Source organism: Aquila chrysaetos, chromosome 16, assembly GCF_900496995.4.
Source record: "Aquila chrysaetos chrysaetos chromosome 16, bAquChr1.4, whole genome shotgun sequence".
In the NCBI taxonomy this organism is placed as follows: Eukaryota; Metazoa; Chordata; class Aves; order Accipitriformes; family Accipitridae; genus Aquila; species Aquila chrysaetos.
The window spans coordinates 9,926,169-9,945,726 of NC_044019.1; the positions used below are offsets into that span (position 1 = coordinate 9,926,169).

The window sequence follows — 19,558 nt, forward strand, 5'->3', positions numbered from 1 at the left end:
GCAAGAAAGTATCCCAAATACCCGAAATCCGTCAAATCCTTTACTCATTGAACTGTTTACTGAAGATGACTGCAGCTGAGATGGTTCTGGATGTTTCTGTTTGCTGGGATAATTACAATCCTTTAGGTAACAATTAGTATGCTGCGAACTGAGAATTTTCAAACTTGGGGATCTCCTGCCTGCTCTGCCCTCTGGCTTTAGCTCTACCTGTCAGCTACATAAATATAAAAAGCCTTAAATTGCACAGGAGCATATAGTGACGTAGTGTGTAAGCAGAACCTGTAAATAACCTCCATGGGACTAGTGATATGTTAGTTGGTTCTTCATTAATGCTGCTGTTGGATTTGGTAGAAACGTGTGAAATTCTACAACTTTTGAAAGAAGAGGAGGATCTGGCTTGACATAAAATTGTTTTTCCCTTGGGGATGGTCAACCGTGGGAATAGGTTGCTTGGACAGTTTTTGAACTCTATCTTTGGTGGCTTTCAGCACCTGCCTGAAGAAAGGCTTAACCAACCTGGTTTGAATTCAATGTTGACCAGTGAACAGAAACGTCAGACCCTTCTGAGGGACACCCCAAGATCCTGTCCAACCTGAATTACTCAGTGATTCCATGGAAATAAACTTGGTTTCATTTGACAATAACATGCTGTTTTGATTGTATTAAGTCAGTTTTTTTCCAAAGGTAGGAAAATGTGAAGAGGGAGAAGGGAAGAGTGGATAAAACTAAGTATTTCTTCAAGTTGGTCAGTTGGCTGTGTATTTCAGGTTGGGTCTGCTATAAAGGCTCTTCTTGGAGTGTGAAGCGCAGACTGAAAAAGACTGATTTGGAGGTGGGAGGTCTGACAGATTAAGCTTTGCCTTGTAATCCAGTTGTAAAGGTCAGGTGAGAAAGAAAAAGGGAACGCGCTTGAGATTGTGAAGTGCCTCACTTCATGAGCTACACTTCTATAGTCTGTAACTTCAGGCAGAAGAAGAAATAAAGGTAAATAAAGACAGGCTTAAGGGAAGCAAAACAAAATGCCAAAATCTGGGGGGAAAAGTGGAGGTTTTCCATTCTTACCTACCTTCTGGGTGGGAAGAACAGTCTATTGTTAATTAGCTCCCCAGAGTTTACCTGTTAAATTTCTCATCAAAATCAGTAGGAGGAGAGAAATTTGTAACAAATCCCAAATGATCTGAATTACAGCAGTCAGTATAGTTTGAAACAGGTGCCATGAATGAAGATCTAGCCTGCGTTAAGTTTTTGTCATGTTTTTTTCCCCTTGATGTAAGGACTTCCTAGAGTGCTTTAGCAGTCCTTAAATTCATTATGTCCACCATGGTGGAGATCATCTTATTTGGTTGCCAACCTCCCTGTCTCCAAACCCAGGCCTTTTAATTTCAACTTTAGAAGAGTTAATAAAATAGAAAAACTTGATGAATGATTTGATGCATTGTTGTTAAGCAATTACATCTGAGTTATCAGGGCTATTTGTTGAAAAAAAAAAAATAACCGTAGAGGAGTGTTGTTTGAGGTGAAAGGCTGTGCAAGGTAACTGCTAGTTTCTTTCTTTCCCTACCTGTTGTTTTAGAAGTAGTGTGTAGCTGTCTCCTGCAGATGAGAGGTGGTGCCTGGGGACTTTACCATTGCATAGTAGTGTAAGCCTGGGAGCCCACTACTTCCTATTCAAGAAACCATTGCTAGCTCCACTTCTCAATATGCAGAGATTATTACAAACTATACCTAGAAAGGCACTATTACTTAGAGCCTTTGTCTCTGAATAAAAGTGCATCTTATTCTAGCTTGTACCTTGAGTTGACTTAAGGAGTGCGTAAGGTGTTGTCCTCAAAGCACAGAGAGATGCTGATTTCACATCTTTGGAAAGCTTTAGTATTTGGGGAGGCAGTTTGTTTTGTAATTCATCTGTTCTGTAGGTGCCTAAACTAGTGGTGGTTAACTAGACACACTGTTTTAGGTCCTTCTAGAAAAATAAATATGTTTAGGCTAATGTTCAGAGCTCTCCTTACTCCATCCTGTTCTCCTCCAAGTTAGAGAACCTTATGTAGTAGTTACTGGCACCCATGATACTTAAAACAATGGCGTTCTAATAAAAATAGCTCAGCAAAATAGTTTGGAGCCTGCATTAGTGACACTAACAGAGAAGCCTCGTGAAATTACTTCCATACTAAGATGAATTGAAGCATATATTTCTGTTGGCATTTTCTGTTTTCAAACATTTTGCAGTCTGAAGCTTCTTTGCCACTGCAAGATACTCTAAAGCCATTCTTCTCTAGTGTTTGTACCACATATACACTTTGTAAATGAACAAGGATCCAATGCATATGCTCTGGTAGAAAGTAAGCGCAGTGAATAATCTGAAGCATCAGAAGCATCTCTCCATCTGCTCGTATGAAACTTTATCAAATCTTGATGCGTTGTAGTTGCCTGAAGAAAGGAGAGGGGGTAGGGACGATGTCCCTGCCTGTGGCAGGGGTCTTTAAAGGTCCCTTCCAACCCACACCATTCTATGATTCTATGACTCTGGCATTTTAGGAACATGGTTGGTGTGGACATGGCCAACTTAACATACCTGTTGAGAGAAATCTGCTCTTAACGCCTTTCCAACTGAAGGAAGGAACAAACCTGTGCTAAGTTTGCCCAGCAAGGAGGCTTCAAGTTCACATTCTGAGGCTGGTGGTTCAGAATCCATACGCTTCAGATGTGTTTGTTTAAATGTGGTTGACCCTTGAGTATAGAGAGGAAGAGGAATTTGAACCTTTTATCCTGGTTTCGGCTGGGATAGAGTTGATTGTCTTCCTAACAACTGGTACAGTGTTATGTTTTGGATTCAGTACCAGAATAACCTTGGTAACACACTGATGTTTTCAGTTGTTGCCAAGTAAAGTTTAGACTAAGTCAAGGACTTTTCAGCTTCTCATGCCCAGCCAGCAAGAAGGCTGGAGGGGCACAAGAAGTTGGGAGGGGACACAGCCAGGGCAGCTGACCCAAACTGGCCAAAGGGATGTTCCATACCATGTGACATCATGCCCAGTATATAAACTGGGGGGAGTGGGGCTGGGAGGGATCGCTGCTTGGGAAGTAACTGGGCATCGGTCGGCGGGTGGTGAGCAGTTGCATTGTGCATCACTTGTATATTCCCATCCTTTTATTATTATCATTACTAGTTTCTTCCTTTCTGTTCTATTAGAGTGTTCTTATCTCAACCCACAAGTTTTACTTTTTTTTTTCTGATTCTCCCCATCCCATTGGGGAGGTGGTGTGTGAGCGAGCAGCTGCATGGTGCTTAGTTGCTGGCTGGGGTTTAACCACAACAACCCTGTAGGAGCAGCCCCTGCTTATCACAATGAAGTGATGCTCTGGAGGGGGACTCACCTGCCATTTCAGTGAATTCCCTGAGGTGTGTGTTTGAAATGCCACCTCTGGACATGTTTCACAGTATTAGGTAAATCTGACCTAAAGAATGAGGAGTTTAAGACAAGGGATCTCTACTGTGTTGGCTTTTCAGTCTTTGCTCATTGCACTTTGCTGCATGATGAGCCAGAGGTCAGTTAGGTGGATTTGGGAAAGTTCTTAAGCGAACTTTTTCATTGAGGAAATGTCAGTCTCTGGGATTGTTCTAATTTAAAGAGTCAGTTAGGCGAGCCATGACTTGTAATACTGAGCGAGGCCGAAGAGCAAGGTCATGTTCTCCTTAATATGACAGTCAATAGGTGAGAAAGGTCACATAATTGCTTAACTGGCAGCTTGGTCATACGAATCTGGCAGCTTCTCATACGAATCTCAAATCCATTTTTCATCAAATGCTTTTATAACTAACTTGTTGCTGACCTTTAGATACCTGTATCATGTAACTTCTAATCCCCCACACAGCACGTGCCAAGTTACCTCATGTCCTCTCTTCTGGATGAAACAATTGAGGCAGTTGTAGCAGGCCTAAACACAGCCATCTACCAGCGTCCTCTTACACCGCGGGCTCCTACTAGGCAAAAAAGAAAAACAGGTAAGGGCATCAGACACCTCCTATGGTTCTCATCTGCAAGAATAAAAGCTTTGGGAAGATAAGCCTGAATCATACACAGTACTCCAGATCAGCTGTATGCTGCCACACCTGTGCAGCTACAGAAGTATACCACGTGTTTTCTTATTTCCCCATACCGCCTCTGCCCAGAAGTGTCTTGAAGGTTGCTTTTAGATAAATCTGAATGATTTTACTTTTTCTGCTCTGCTGGTTTATACTGTTGCAGCACACTATAAGTCTCTGAACTGCCTTTGTGTGCCATGGGGGAATGAAAAGGGGAGTACAGGGTAAAATGCAGTGCCAGCACTTAGCCAGATACTTGGTTGTCTTTTGTTCCATCAGGTAGGAGAAAGAAAGTAGGAGGCAAAAAAAGAACTCAGACAAAATCTTCTGCTGGGAAGAAGAGTTCAGGGACACAGCTGAAGAGACGCAAGCATCTGATAAAGAAGAGAAGGGGGAAAAAGATGAGAGTAAGATCACATGTGAGTTTCTGCCAGTGTCAGTATCTGCCATTTTTCAGCCATCTGTAAAAGCACTATAACATGGGATTCAATGGAAAAAAACAGTCTTATAATGATAGCAGATAACTTTTTTCTGGTGGGGGTATATGCAGGATGTGTCCAGTGTACTCCAGAAAGATGCTGTATATGGAAATGAATTGCAACTTCCAGGAAGGCCTCCTGGATTTGTTGACAAATCCTGTTACCTGAACTGCAGGGATCACACTGTAAAGCATATCCTGCAGGCTTTGTGTTATGCCTTGCCATTCAGCTGTAGTGTTTACTTGGTACTGATGCAAGTTCAGTTGAAATTGCCACCACCTATTCTTTTTAATAGGCTATGGATGTTTGTGTCTGTGTTGTTGCAAACCCAGTTAATCAGCCATAAGGGCTCTGAAAATCCCTTTCAGTTGTGGATAGTGTTCTCACATGAACTATACTGAATACTTTGTACGAGCCTCACTTTGGTCCTCAGCTACCTTAACTAGAGTTTACATCCTACAGTCAGAACTGTCCCTCCAGCCTTTATTATGGAATTGACAATTTTGAATGACATTATTAAAGATTTTTAGAAACTTAACTTATCAGGTCACTTAAATCTGATATATGCAGTCTCTTTATGAAGTGACATATAGGCCATAGTTAGAAGTTTTTAATAAATGCTTTAAAACAAATGTAGAGAATAAATGCACACCTCTTTTGCTACCGACAGTAGTAACCCGATGACTGTACTTAAGTGAAGAATTCGGGGCTTTAAACCCAGGCTACGTGCTACCCTAATATAGAAATAACCCAATCTCTTTATCTATGCAGGTGAAAAATGAGGCTACTACTCGCTCCCGTATTGCAAGAACTCTTGGTCTTAGTAAACCTCTGCGTGGAGCCTCGCTTCCTTCCATGTACAAACCAATGGAGCCCTCACTTGGTCTGATGAGAGCAGATATCGGTGCAGCCTCTCTGTCTGTGTTTGGAGATCCATATGAGTTGGATCCTTATGAAAGGTAAGATATCTCTGGATTATTATCAGGGACACGATAATTTCACATGCGTCAGGTTGTTTGTACATGCTACTTTTTGCAGAGTGTAGATCTTGTGTCTGAAGACAGCTTTGGGACACAGTTCATAATAACACATTGGCCTGTTCTTTCTTTCCTTCTTGACCAAGTTGCTGAGCTCTTTAAGAATCAGCCTTCTTTAAAGAGGTTTGCTGAAATAATAAGCCTCATGAAAACCTTTAAGATCTATGGGGTTATTCAAAGGCTGGAATCTGAAGGAGCTGGATCCTAATCAGTCATTTTCTATTTATTTTAAGTGAAGATAGCTAGCGTATTTGGTATGCAATAAACAGTGACTTCACATATAATTAAATGGACCTGTGGAATCTTCCATGTTTCTCCTTTTCCAATCTTCACTTTTCCAGACACTTCAAATTCAGGAGGAATCCTACTGTGCCATAGTTTGTGTCACTCTTTAAGCTTTTGATTTTGGGGAGGAGGCATCTGAAATTATTGTTGGTGAAATTTAATTTTCCACTTAAGTATTTTTGATCCTTTCATAAAAGGAAATTACTCATTTAATACTTTAAAAATAAAAATCTACATTTTCATTTCTGCTAGCTGAATTACACTGTTCTATTTATGTGGCCACAGAAAATAAGTATATTGCACAAATCTTTTTTTAGTGTATCATAATAAAACAATCAATGCTCTCTAACCATATCTGTCCTCGTAGTATTACCTACTTCACCTATTTGACATAAAAAACATTCAGACAATTTCAGGATTCTTATGTGTGTTTTACCCACAGTAATGAAGAGGTTCCAGCAAATCCAGATTCACCAGTGAGTGCCAAAAGGAGAGTTCTCTCCCAGTCAGCGCTGAGGTCTCACCGTCCTGTAGCTAGACCTGTTTCTGTGGGACTTCCCAGGTAAAAATCCATCAAGCTATTTATTTTATTTAATTTTTCTTAATTTTCTAATGACCTTAACAAAAGAGGAAACTGGGTGATCATCCTGGGTTAACTCTTTTCTTACCCCATGTATTTTGAAAGAGTGTGTGTGTGTGTGTGCGCGCGCGCGCACCTGCACATGTGTAGATAAATAACCACAGCATTTTATGCAAGAATTCCTTTTATTATGTTGAAGGGCACACACTTATTCCTTCATAATAGCTCTAACTATTGCATTGAAATTTTAGATTGGTATTACCACCCAAATGTGACTCTTCTTGCTTTCTGTTTTGGGATTGTTTAGTAACCCCATTAGTAAGTTTTAACTCCCAGTCTCATTAACCTTTAAAAAAATGCTTGCTTATTTGAGAGGGCTGGGGAATCTAATTGCACATCCAGAGGAGGAGGTGAGGGATGTACCCACCTCACCCAATTCTTCTGCCATTTGTTGGAGCTCAGAAAATTGAGAGAAAACTGTTTGTTTGATCCTGCAATTTAACAGTTGCTTTGCTGTCTGACAGATGTCTGTGTGTGTGCAAATTGTGTGCCCCTGTGCCTCCCAGGGCCAGGGAATGTTGCTGGGTGCCTGCCACTGGCAGCCGCAGTGGGTTTTCAGGACTGGGGTGTAGGACGCAGTGCAGAGGAGCTGGATACAGGGAGCAGGAGCATGACAAAAAGAAAAGGAATGGGGAAAATGACTGATGCAGGTACCAACCAAGTTACAGAAAACTGCAAGGCTGAGGGAGCTGAAGACTAGGAGAAATAGAGGGAGCTCAGCTTAAATGATTAAAGGTGTGAGAGGTTTACATGGCTGTCCTCTAATGCATCTCACGGCAAAGGCTGGTTTCTCAGAATTAAGATAGCATATTTCTATGATAACTTGGAATATTTCTCTACCTTTCCCATCCCAATCCCGAAGGAAGCCTTTCAGGAAGTTTTCCATGTCCTCCGAATTATTTGAGTAGCACATTGTTTAGAAGGTAGAACTGTTTACCTGAAATTCAGCTTTTCTGAAGGCTTGATTTACCTGGACTACAGTGAGTTTCCTCGTCTGGCCTGGGTGGCCAATTCTTTTAGCCTTCTCATTTTGTCTCTGTTGTATGTTATTACAGGTTTTTGGTGTACATTGTGTTTGGAAAGCTTGCTTTGTTGTTATACAGAAATGAAATGTAGCTCCCTTGAAGATCGGGGTCTATTGGTCCCTTTTGAAGTTGGGCGTTTTTGTGGGTTTTTTTTTTTTTTTTTAAAACCAAAGAAACCAACCCCCAAATCCCACCAACACAGAAGCGAAGAAAGAAAAACAAAAAAGCCACACCCCAACACCAGAAACACTCAAACTTTTTCAGTCCATATTTCAAGAACACAAACCATTAAACCATTTTTGTAAGACTGAGTAATGCATAAAGGGGAGTGTTTGTGTTGTCCTGTGTGTGGGAGCATTGCTTTTGTTTTTCAGTGTAATTCCTCCTATGCCATGCTCTTAGCTACCCTACCAGTAGGCACCTATGTGTATTCTGACTGGTGCTAAATACTGGTTCAAGCTGCATCAGTTTTTTTTAAATAGCAGTGTAGGCCTGAGGAATACATTCGTGATCACGATTTGGTGGGGGGAAGAGAGGCAGCTGGGATAGAAATATCTCTGAAGTGCTGAACAATGGTTTATGCTTCAAAAATGCATCTTAAAGGCCCTGGAAAGTTAATCTTGATACACAACACAGTGAGCACCACTCTTAAATAAGACTAAAAGCATTTGCTTACCAAAGGTTTCTGGTATGATTACATGCTTTCCTATCCTGTGGTGTTCCTGTGGGAAGTCAGTAAAAGCTTCACCTTCTGTTTGTCAGAGGGAGATGGGGGCTGAATGACTCTAGTGAAGCCAAAACTACAGGTGAATTCCCTGGCTGACCTCCGTTTATGCCCTTGATTTTGGTTTCTTTTTAATGTAATGTGTGTGTATAGAACAAGTGCTGTAAGAGTAAAGGAAATATAACCCCTCTGAAACATGCAGAAGCAGTGTACCTGCCTTGAGTCCTGATCAAGAAGCAGAAGCTGCCCCTGTGCCTGATCTGTTGGGAAGTATCCTGTCTGGACAGAGCTTTCTCATGATGAGTAGTTCAGATGTGGTCATCAACAGAGATGGTTCGCTGACGGCAAAGAAGGCAGGTAAGGGTTTGGCACTTCACAGTGCAGTTAGCCTCTTTGTTTCATCCACATCTGCGCTGGTCCTACAGGCTGCATGGTTTCAAGCAGAGGGATACTCTTATTGAGCATTTGAATATGTAGGACAGATTCAATAGTTGCCAGCAGTAATCTGTCTAATAAGATTCTTATGTATGCTCTGAAATAGTGTTACTTCTCTCTTAATTGCAGAGCTGAGATGTTACTGGAGGACTTTGGTTTTAATAGGTAGTTTTCTTCTTTAAAAATACTGCACTGTAGTTTCATGCTTTGTTACAAAAAATGGAGGACTGGATAGAGCAGAGGTGCCTTAGTACTCAGTTCTTCTGGCATTTGTCATGCATTGCTACCATGCCTGTGAACTGTACTTTGGTTTGAAGAGCAGTGTTGAGGGCCTTGGCCAGAAGTTTCTTTGCAAAAGTAGAGCTCTAGAATACATGCTAGCATCTTCAGCTCTGTCTTCCCTTGGCGTGGTATTATTTGGAAAGAACCTCTTCAAATTTAATCTTAAAGCTTTATTCTTAAAATAAGTACCTATAACATCCTCTGTTACAGTAATTTTTATCAATCAGTGACTACAGGATAATAAACATGAGTCTGGTGATAGCTACAGAACAGGGTAATTTATTTCCTAAACATTAGTGTTTACCCCAAAGGTGCATTTGTCTGGCATTAAACCTTGAGCATCTGACCAAAAGAACTATTGGACCACCTTATTACTGTGTGTTATGTCTGCAAACCAAAGTGGAACTTAAAATAATTACCTCAGTACTTCTTTTAATGTTGGGGGAAAATGTCCAGATACATACTGAAAAGCTTAATTGTTTGCTTGTATGCCATAGCTCCACTTCATAGAAAATCAGCAAATGACTCGAGAGTGGATGATGGTTCAGGACATAACACTCAACCGAGTACGGTGCACTCAGGGACCACAGCAAGCAGCTCCATTGCTGGACCTTCAGTTTCCTCAGGGCTGAGTACTTGCACCAGACCCTCCTCCTCAAGCTTGTTTTCATCGCCTTCACCCTCATTGAGCAGGATTGAGCCTGCAGCAAACCCTGCACAGACTACATCAGAAAAGGCAACTGTAAAATCAGAATATTCAATGACACCCAGGTCGGTTCAGACTCAGAATATAGGTACTCTGAGCAGGCATGGCTCCAAGTTAGATGAAATGCGCAGATTTAATGGAAACTCTAAAAACTTTGCACCCACTGACTTATCTTCAAAGCCCCTGAGCTGTAACTTGAATTCTGGCTCAAAAGCTGTAACTGTGAGGCAGCCATTAAAACCACCTCCCAAGAGAATTGACATCTTTGAGCTTCCCAGGATACCAAAGATTAAAAAGGAAACCAGCAGCAAGCAGGTGGAGCCAGAACCCACAGGAAGCCAAAGCTGTGACATTCCCAGCTCCTGTATAACCCAGCTGACTGGCAAAGAGAGCACTAATCAGCCGGGAAAGGGTACCAAGGTGGAAAGTCAGAAGTCAAATGCCAAGGAATCTCAGCAACAAACATGTACAAGCGGGGTGTCTTTTTCTACCAATACAGGTGTGTATAGCGGTTCATCACTGCTGGGCACTTCGAGGAGCAAAGGCCCAAGCTCTTTTGAGAGTTTTAAAATCAATATTCCTGGAAACACAGGGCATTCCAGCAGACTGTCTAATCCAGGATTTTGTAACACCTTCCGCCCTGTGGAGGACAAAGTCCAACAGAAAGAGAGTCCTTCATCTCTTTTCTCAGTTAAGAAAAAGCAGGTCAAAAGTGAAATATATGATCCCTTTGAACCAACAGGATCGGACTCAAGTTCAACAAGTAGCAGTCCTGAAAGGCTTGGCTCAGGGATCCCACTAACTAATATTACCAGGACTATTTCCATTCAAAATCCAAAAGTTCAAACATTTCAAACTGTCCGTCGTTTCACCCCGTACATGGTAGAAAATATATTTGGATCTGGGGCTGACTCTGACGTACCATCTAGTAACACAGAGTCTCGTGATGATGTAACAGTAGAAAGCAGAATTGTAGAACAGATCTCTGATACAGAGGAACAAGACAATATGGATGAGGAAGACTTTCTAAGCAGCCCTTGCACTTCATCTGCTCTTAAGCAAATTTCCAATGCAGAGTGTTCAAAGGAGGAAAGCAGAGAGGGCCCTAACGTGTTCTTTAATGCTGAAGAATTTATTAGACCCAATAGTAATGTGAAACTAGATCCAGATAGTCCCTCAAAGAACAACGGGCAGCAGAAAGTCGAAAAGGTAGAACAAACAGAGAGGCGATCGCGTTCCAGATCTTGTTCCAACTCCAGCTCCCGAAGCAAGAAGAAGGTGAAAAGGAAAAAGGCCCTTGGCAAAGAGCATAAGAGATCCCGATCAGGGTCTAGGGATAGAGCACACTCAAGGGACCGAAGCTCCAGATCTACCTCTTGGTCAGGTGGAGAAGAGCATAGCAAAACACACACATTGAAACCCAAGAGCAGGAGGTCTTCTACTGACCGTTCTAGCAGTCACGAACGATCTAAAAAAAAGAAAATGAAGGATAAAACCAAGGATAAAAAGGCAAAAACTTCTTGGTCTAGGGAGAGAAGGAAATCTAGGTCACGTTCAGGTAGTCCTGGAAGTACTTCTGAGTTATATGAAAATAGGAAAAAGAAAAGACGGTCTCGATCAAGATCAAGACGGAGGGAACGTTCCCGATCGAATAGCATTGAGAGGACTAAAAGGCGGAAACACAGGAGAGACAAAAGCTATGAGAGGTATGATAAAGATAGTAGCTTGAGGTCAAGGGACAGAAAGAGGTCGAGATCCAGGTCTCGGGAGAGGAGAAAGTGGAGGTCTCGGTCTCGGTCTGCATCTCGATCTCGAGAGCACAAAAGCAGCAAATCAAAGGAAAAAAGACCACAATCGAGATCACGTTCCAAAGAAAGAAAACACAGATCAAGAGAGACCTCACTTCCTCCTTCATCAGAAAAGGATCAAAAGTCTCCAGCTGAAAATGTGTCCAGGTGTTTGGAGCAACCCCATTCCTTCAAACAAGAGCCAAAGGAGGAACTAGTACTAGAAGAGCTTTCCATAACCATCCACCCAAATGTCAAACTTGAGGAAATACAGGCTGAGACCCCAGTTCAACTGAGAGAGGCCCAAGAAACTATAAAGGTAGAGCCCGTCTGTCAGGAAGTGACCAGGGAAACTGCATTCCCTGTGCCAGAGATCACAAACATTTGTGTTCCAATTGGCAATGTGGATTCTTTCACTGAAACAGAATTAATGAGCAGCAGTGATCCAGCAGTGCTTGGTAGCTGTAGCAATACAAACCTTGAGATTACAGTTAAAATAGAAAATACTGCATTATGTCCATCTCTGATGGAACCAGCCCCAAAGAAGGAAGTGATCATGCACGCTCCAGCTGAGGCTGCACCAATTCAAAGCTCACCTAAAAGCAAAATAACAGATTGTGTGAAGGAAGTTAAAGATGAGTGCCTTGTGTCAAATGAGAAAACTGGTACTTTCAGTAAGCCTGAACTGGAGGTGATACCTCAGGGTCCTGTGTTGAAATCAAAAGCACCAGTGAAAAGAGTTACCTGGAATCTTCAAGAGGAAGAAAGCGGCACATTGTCTGCTGGAAAAGCTCCAAGTAAGTCTCTCTTTTGGAAGACAAAACAGCAGTTGAAGCAGGCTGTATAAGGCTTAGGGTTTCAGTGCCTGGCTAAACCTGGTTTTAGTGTAACACCTCTGTCATCTGAGCTAGGGTAATCCTGTGGTTTCCAATCCTGAGAACTGGCATTTTGCACTCGTTGAAATCGTGAGGTGAGTTGTGTTAATGAATCAGAGAGGACATGCTGTCAGCACAGCTCAGCTAGCCAGCGGCAGCTCGTTCAGGCGTGAAGCGTGTATTGCAACCCGATCTCTGAACTGGCAGCCTGTGTTCCACCCTTTCTGCATTTAACTAGAATGGTTGTTTTGCCTTCAGAGTTTATAAATATTTCTCGGAACTGGGGAGCGTGACCATTCTCTATAGCTCGCTCCTGTGAGCTCTGCTAAGCCAAAGCTGCTAGAAACAGTTTGGCTTGGGACCCTGTGCTATGTGTGTTGACAGAATTGCTTGTGTGGTTCTCGTTGGTTACTCTCATGGAAACCCAGTAAAAAGCAATTGCTCAAGGGGATGATAAGTCCTGTATTATCAGAAGCTTTAAAATGTTGATGACTGCTAAACAAAATCCTTTTATAGCTAGCTGCTTTATAAGATCCTTTTTATTTTAATTTTTTTAAATATAATTGGCTTTGAGTCTTTGACCCATTAGGTTTATTTTGGTCTTAAATGTTTTCTTTTCCTTCTCTTGGGGAACCTAGGGGTGCCATTTTACAAACTTCAGCGAGCAAAAGAAGGGGCCTGGAAAGCAGAGGACTTGAATCAAACATTAAATCAGGTGCAGTTAAATGAGCCTCCTCCAACCAATTATATGATTCCTGAGCCTATGTTTCCTGATCTAGATTCCTCTCAGGTTGGTTCCTATTCTGGCACCCAAGTGTCATGGAAGGCATCCCACCTCATCTGTGCCCTCGTTGTGCAACACCCTCCTCTCATGGCAGAGTTCGCCTTCCTCTGCGTGTGGTACATTTCATGTAGCCCATACACCTCAGCAATCCTTTAATCATTTAACCTCCCAGGTGGTCCTTACGGTTGAAGCAGCACATTTTCTTTTAATTCTGCTCTGTACATGAAGCTTCTGTTTTCAGTAGTAACCTGCAGAAAGATGGTGCTGTTTGAGAAGCTGTGAGCTTCTCCCTGATTGTGATCAGGCTGTAAAAATTGGCCCGGTGGCATTGGGCCGTTCCATCAGTCTGTGCTGTCCACCAGTTAAAAGGTGAATGGGGCTGGTGCTAGCTCCTGGTGCATGGAGACCTAGTTGAGGGCTGGGATGTTAGCCTCCCTGACTTAAACTGGTAATTACTTGCCTGTTTAAGTGGATAAACGGTGTTCCAAAAATCCTGATCTGATGCTCTCTCTTGTAAGTACAAACATTTACAAAATTCTATCTGTTTCACAGGTGTACTGTCAAAATATACCTTTGACGCCACCTCTGCCCTCAAGCCTTCCCCCCTATGCCCCTGTCAGCCAGCCCACGGTTCAGTTTATCATGCAGGGTAGTCTTCCAGCGCTTGGCTGCATGGCAGGACAGAGCCTGACTCCGGAGCCGGGCAGCCTGGCTACCGCATCTGAACCAGGAATCCAAGCTGCTTCTGTTGGAAATGCAGAAGAAAAGATCAAAGCACCCAAACCTCCAGTGGATAAAACAAAAAACGAGGAAGTGAGTGAATGCTATCAAGTAGCAAATGCATAATATTAATGAGCTGTTTATTTGAACTTTTAAAGTTTGGGGGTTTAACTTTCTCTGTACTGTATTTTCCCAGCCCCTGTTGTCACTGTTGTTTTTGGTGACTGACTATGCGAACCCAGGAGCGGCAGGCAATCCTTTCTTTGAATTCTTTTGGGACTTACTCCATTTGATGGTTCCACTTTCTACTGCTTCATCGCAATAAGACAGAGAGGAATTAGAGCATCTAAAATACATTCTTAAAGTTCTGAAACTTTCTTGCGTGAATGTTTGGAAGGGACTTTCCAGAAGCCAGAATGTCCAAATTTCTCTAAACACCTGGTTTTCTCCTTTCCCCTCCAGCTTTGAAATTAACGTCAATTCTCATAACAGTCCTGTAGAGAGGTAGGACCATATCTTGCTGCTTACCAGCACTGAAAATGCAGAGATAATAAAATACTTCAGAGATTTTGCAATGCTATTCCCTTCCTGCTGAGTTTTGGGTTTGCTGTATAGACCATCTGCTCTAAGCATGGTGGATGTTAAATGCAAGAACAGGAACTTCTTCACCAATTATTTTACTTTCTACCACAAAACGAAACAGTAAGATACTTTTCCCACTGAACCTCCATTTATGAGAAGCAGTTTTTATGAACTTGTTTTGATAGAATGTGTTCTGATGTTGTCTGTAATCCTTAATTTATAGGCAACTCGGCAATTTTCAGAATGCCTTTAGAGCTACCTGAAGCTTTATATTCACAGCTATGACTTGCTGCTTTTAGAATCTGATGCCTTTTGATGGATGTGTGTTTACTTCAGAGCTGTTGGAAGGGAAGGAGGAGACCAAAATTAATAAGTGGACATTGTAGTCACTTGCTTAAAACACATTATCTAAGACATAGAATAAATGTTACATAAAACAAGGGTTCCTCGTAGCACAAACTGGTATTTGTTTCAAGACTGCAGTTTACCATAAAGGAAATCACTTTGAGGCTAGCTCTTGCTTGGGTCGTTGAAATTGTGGAATAAGTATTTTCATTGTTAGAGCATTTCTAAGAAAAATAGATTCAGAAACCATTCCCAAGATAGCACAAGGTAATGAACTTCTCCTTGCTGTGCAGTACATGAAGAAGCTTCACATGCAGGAAAGGGCTGTGGAAGAAGTGAAACTTGCTATTAAACCTTTTTACCAGAAGAGGGAGATTACAAAGGAGGAGTACAAGAACATTCTTCGAAAAGCAGTGCAAAAGGTAAGGTGGCAGTGAAATGGAGAAGAGGAGCTGTGCAGATCATTAAATAAGTGGCAGTACTTTGGATTGCACTTGTCAGCTTCAGCAATTGCATGCTGTAACCAAGTAGCAGATCTTTGGACTCTGACTCATACTCTGCAGTCTTGTGGTGAAGCAGTAGTTGCTTTAAGCAGGACTGAGTGGTGCCATTGATGAGAGCTGTCAGACTGTTCCTTTTAGAAGGTGGTGTTTTCAGTGGTCCAGAACATTGCTAAGCTTAAGCTGTCTGAGCTGAAATGTTACATGGTATGTGCCTTAGGTGAGAAGGGTCAAATCTTTCTCATTAAGAACTTCGTCCAGAATTGTCATGCTGTTTCTGATAAAGTGAGAAAATACTTTGTGCGTTAATTCCTTGAGCATCTGTGGTGTCCCTGAACTGTGGAAGAGGGCCTTGCAATTTGTCTGATGTTGACTTTTGTCTCAAACCTTAGTGCTGACCAGATTGTGGCTAAAAAAGACCTGATCAGCAGGTAAATTTTGTGAGAGCAAGTAATGCTCTTGTGGTCAAGGCAGTTAAATGATACCTCAGAGAACTGTATTCTCTCCCTGCTCTGCATTCTTGCTATCACTGAGAAATTCTGTCATAAATCAAAATTAGTGAGAAAATGGCTGCAATTTCACATCTTCTCTGTGACCCATATGAACGTCAAGTGTGGTTTGTGGGAGAGCTGAGCAGCACTAGTTGCTGCTAAAGTCACTGTGAACTCTTCTCTGAACACTGAAAAGGTTCTTTGTAGAGTCCATTCTCTTTCTCCCATATCTCAAAATGGGCCCTCAAAACTGCCAGATTCTTTTAATCTGAACATTGTTTCCTCAAAATCATCAGAAGAATGGGAAATCAACACTTCCTTGGTTACCATGTATTGTGTAAAACCGGCTGGACAGAAAAACCTGTAGTAAAAACGAATAATTCTGCGTTCAGAGATGTTTCTGTGTTCAGTTAGTGCTCAGTAGATAAGCCCTGGGCCATTTCTGGAATGCTTAAAGTAAAATACTACTCTTATCCTCATTGAGTTTTCTGCTTTATGTATCCTGCTATGAGACTGGAGTGCCTGTGCAGGAATCCATTCCCCTGGGAAGCTTAGGTCTTCCCTATCATTTGTCCGTTGCCTGCCTGAACTGCTGTAATACTGTTAATTGACCAAATGCCTTTTCTAATCCCTTGTAGATCTGCCACAGCAAAAGTGGAGAGATCAACCCTATGAAGGTAGCTAATCTGGTGAAGGCATATGTGGAAAAATACAAACATATGAGGAAACATAAGAAATCTGATGGTGAAGATACACGTGAAGTGGAAAACTGAGAGGAAGCCGCAGCCAGCATGACTTGGACTGAACTTATTCTGGCTGTGAACGCTATGCCAGAGGGAATAATAGATCTGCAGTTGCATCTCGTTGAAAATAAAGCGCAGAGAAGCGAGATTATAATAGGATTTATCTGCGGAACCTTCTTTTGAATTGTTTCCATATGGGAATGAACTTGGGGGTTTTTTGGATTACCTACAGATGTAGAACTAAATAACAATCAAAAGCCTCAGACCAGCAGAGTAATTCGAGGGAAACAAGGAAGAGATTAATGTTTGGGACTCCCGGATTGCTACAGTTTTCAGGGTTAATTTGATCACATTTTTGGGCTGTGCACCTGTCTTGCTAAAAGTTTGAAACTAGACACCACTTTTCATATGCAGTATATTGAGAGCTGTATACTGTTTCCCTTGTGTTTATTTATCGAAATACGGATTGTCTTTAGAAACTTCTGATTTAATACTTGAAATGTATTTTTAGCCCATTCGATGGTGAGCGAAGCTTTACTTGCTCTGTCATTTGGGGATTGCAGAAATGAGCTAACCTTTATAAACTGACTTCAGAAACACTGCTCAAGCTGTGGTGTTTATTTACGTTCTGTTGGAAGTATCTTGTTAGTGAAAAATTTAATTTCGGGGTGGGAGACTGTGTTGCACTTCTGTAAATAATGCACTGATGGCTGGTTTTGTGTCTGCCTTTCAGGAGAAAACGAAACAAAAAGCAAGCATTGTGAATTTTCAGTAACAAGCTGGAGGGATAAGGTTGAACCAATGTACAAAGCAGATATGTGACAGAATTTATAAAGTTATTTTGAATGGTTTTAGTCCTATAGCAGGTGTCATTTGTTTGTCTTACAGCTACCTCTTGCCCTGGCTGTTCTATATAAACCTGCACACTTGGCTCTTGGCATAAGGAATACTGTGTTTCTAAAAGAGGATTGGAGTTGGATAAGTAATTGTTCCTTCTCCTCTGTAGGAGGACTGGTTTTCGTATCAAGAAGCAAAGGAGTCCAGCACAGGTACTGACTTCTTGCTTTCTTTAAAAGCGCTCCTTTTCTGCATGTACTGCAGAGCAACTGATCTTTTAAGTGATCATCTGAAATACAGTCACTTAGAAATATATTCAGCACCCTTGAACCTGACAAAAACCATCATTCCCCATGTAACCATGTTAGGGAGAAGACATTTAACAGGGAAGCTGAAGAGAAAACCAGTAAGTTACAACTTACAAACTGGCTTTCCCTTCAGTGGGAACTGAATGTACGTGGCTTGTTGGACCAGATGGCAGGAACATGTCTTGCATGAGGGCTTTCCTAACCACTTAGAGTGCACTTGGAAACTGCCCTCTTCGAGGATAGTCTTGCTGCCTGTCTTCAAAGAGAAAATAGTTAGGCTTTCTGGGATGAGTTTTATAAAGCAAGTAACTGCAGCTCCTTTTTTTTTTTTTTTTTTTTTCTCCTTCTGAGCATAGGAAGACTCACAAATAGCAAGATCTTTGTTTTCTTGCTGGCATTCCTAACTTTTCAGTGAACTCTGATTTTGATCATAAGATTTTTGTCTGCATACTATAATTTTGGCTGTGGTTCCAAGTAGCTGATGTGGGGACTTTTTTTTTTTTTTTTTTAATTTAAACAAAACAAGTCCGTATACCAGTACTGTCTGGACTGGCAAGATGCTTCATGCCCATCATTCACCACCCTACAGAAGTGTTTATGGATGAGCATTTTGGAGTTGATCTTCCTTGGCTCTGTTTGCTTCCTGTATGAAAGCACAACCTGAATGGAGCACAAGGGGTTGGTAACTTTGGGCTTCAGTTGAAGATTTTGGAACAAATGCTCACTAAGGCTGCAAAAGAATAGCTGGAAGAGAAGCTTTAGTTTTAAAGCTAAACTTGTAGCTAGAATATATACCTTCCAGATGGGTGTGGGGTTGTAAATGCAAAGAATGCTGAAAGATTTCTTGACAAAGTTCAGAAACTTTTATGGCACTGTTGTCACAAGAATGAGAGAATGTGATCTCGTTGGGAATAAACTTAGGCTGGGAACTGGACACCTTTGGATGTATCACAGAATCATAGAATCATTTAGGTTGGAAAAGACCTTCAAGATCATTGAGTCCAACCATCAACCCTGCCCACTAAACCATGCCCTGAAGTACCCTGTCTACTCGCTTTTTGAACGCCTCCAGGGATGGTGACTCAACCACTTCCCTGGGCAGCCTATTCCAATGTCTGACAACCCTCTCGGTAAAGAAATATTTCCTAATATCTAACCTAAGTCTCCCTTGCTGCAACCTGAGGCCATTTCCTCTCATCCCATCTCCAGCCACCTGACAGAAGAGACCAGCACCCACCTCACTACAGCCCCCCTTTCAGGTAGTTGCAGAGAGCGATAAGGTCTCCCCTCAGCCTCCTTTTCTCCAGGCTAAACAGCCCCAGTTCCCTCAGCCGCTCCTCATAAGACTTGTGCTCCAGGCCCCTCACCAGCTCTGTTGCCCTCCTCTGAACACACTCCAGCACCTCAATGTCTTTCCTGCAGTGAGGGGCCCAAAACTGAACACAGGACTCGAGGTGCGGCCTCACCAGTGCCCAGTACAGGGGAACAACCACCTCCCTGCTCCTGCTGGCCACACCATTTCTGATACAGGCCAGGTGCTTTCTTGGGCACGCTGCTGGCTCATGTTCAGCTGGCTGTCAACCAGCACCCCCAGGTCTTTTTCTGCCGGGCAGCTTTCCAGCCACTCTTCCCCAAGCCTGTAGTGCTGCATGGGGTCGTTGTGACCCAAGTGCAGGACCCGGCACTTGGCCTTGTTGAACCTCATACAATCTCTTATAGGCCTCAGCCCATCGATCCAGCCTGTCCAGATCTCTCTGTAGAGCCTCCCTACCCTCCAGCAGATCGACCCTGCCTCCCAACTTGGTGTCGTCTGCAAACTTACTGAGGGTGCACTCGATCCCCTCATCCAAATCATTGATAAAGATATTAAACAGAACAGGGCCCAACAC

The 19,558-nt window shown here is 42.3% G+C and overlaps 1 protein-coding gene across 6 annotated transcripts in view; it reads left to right on the plus strand.

The window, feature by feature from the left end:
• The window catches only part of PHRF1 (PHD and ring finger domains 1), a 34,626-nt gene extending 17,248 nt beyond the window's left edge, over positions 1 to 17,378 (plus strand). For 3 of the 6 annotated variants that reach the window (XM_041129407.1, XM_030039987.2, XM_041129408.1), the window contains 10 exons: positions 3,874 to 4,003; positions 4,364 to 4,503; positions 5,335 to 5,522; positions 6,328 to 6,447; positions 8,477 to 8,631; positions 9,489 to 12,281; positions 12,998 to 13,149; positions 13,696 to 13,956; positions 15,084 to 15,212; positions 16,420 to 17,378. In XM_041129407.1, coding sequence (XP_040985341.1) covers positions 3,874 to 4,003; positions 4,364 to 4,503; positions 5,335 to 5,522; positions 6,328 to 6,447; positions 8,477 to 8,631; positions 9,489 to 12,281; positions 12,998 to 13,149; positions 13,696 to 13,956; positions 15,084 to 15,212; positions 16,420 to 16,554 — 4,203 coding nt within the window. In that variant the 3' untranslated portion in view covers positions 16,555 to 17,378. Of the gene's footprint in view, positions 1 to 3,204; positions 3,446 to 3,873; positions 4,004 to 4,363; positions 4,504 to 5,334; positions 5,523 to 6,327; positions 6,448 to 8,427; positions 8,632 to 9,488; positions 12,282 to 12,997; positions 13,150 to 13,695; positions 13,957 to 15,083; positions 15,213 to 16,419 lie in introns of those variants that run through there. The other 3 variants (XM_041129409.1, XM_030039988.2, XM_030039989.2) reach the window with 3 other exon arrangements.
• The last annotated feature ends 2,180 nt before the right edge of the window (positions 17,379 to 19,558 follow it).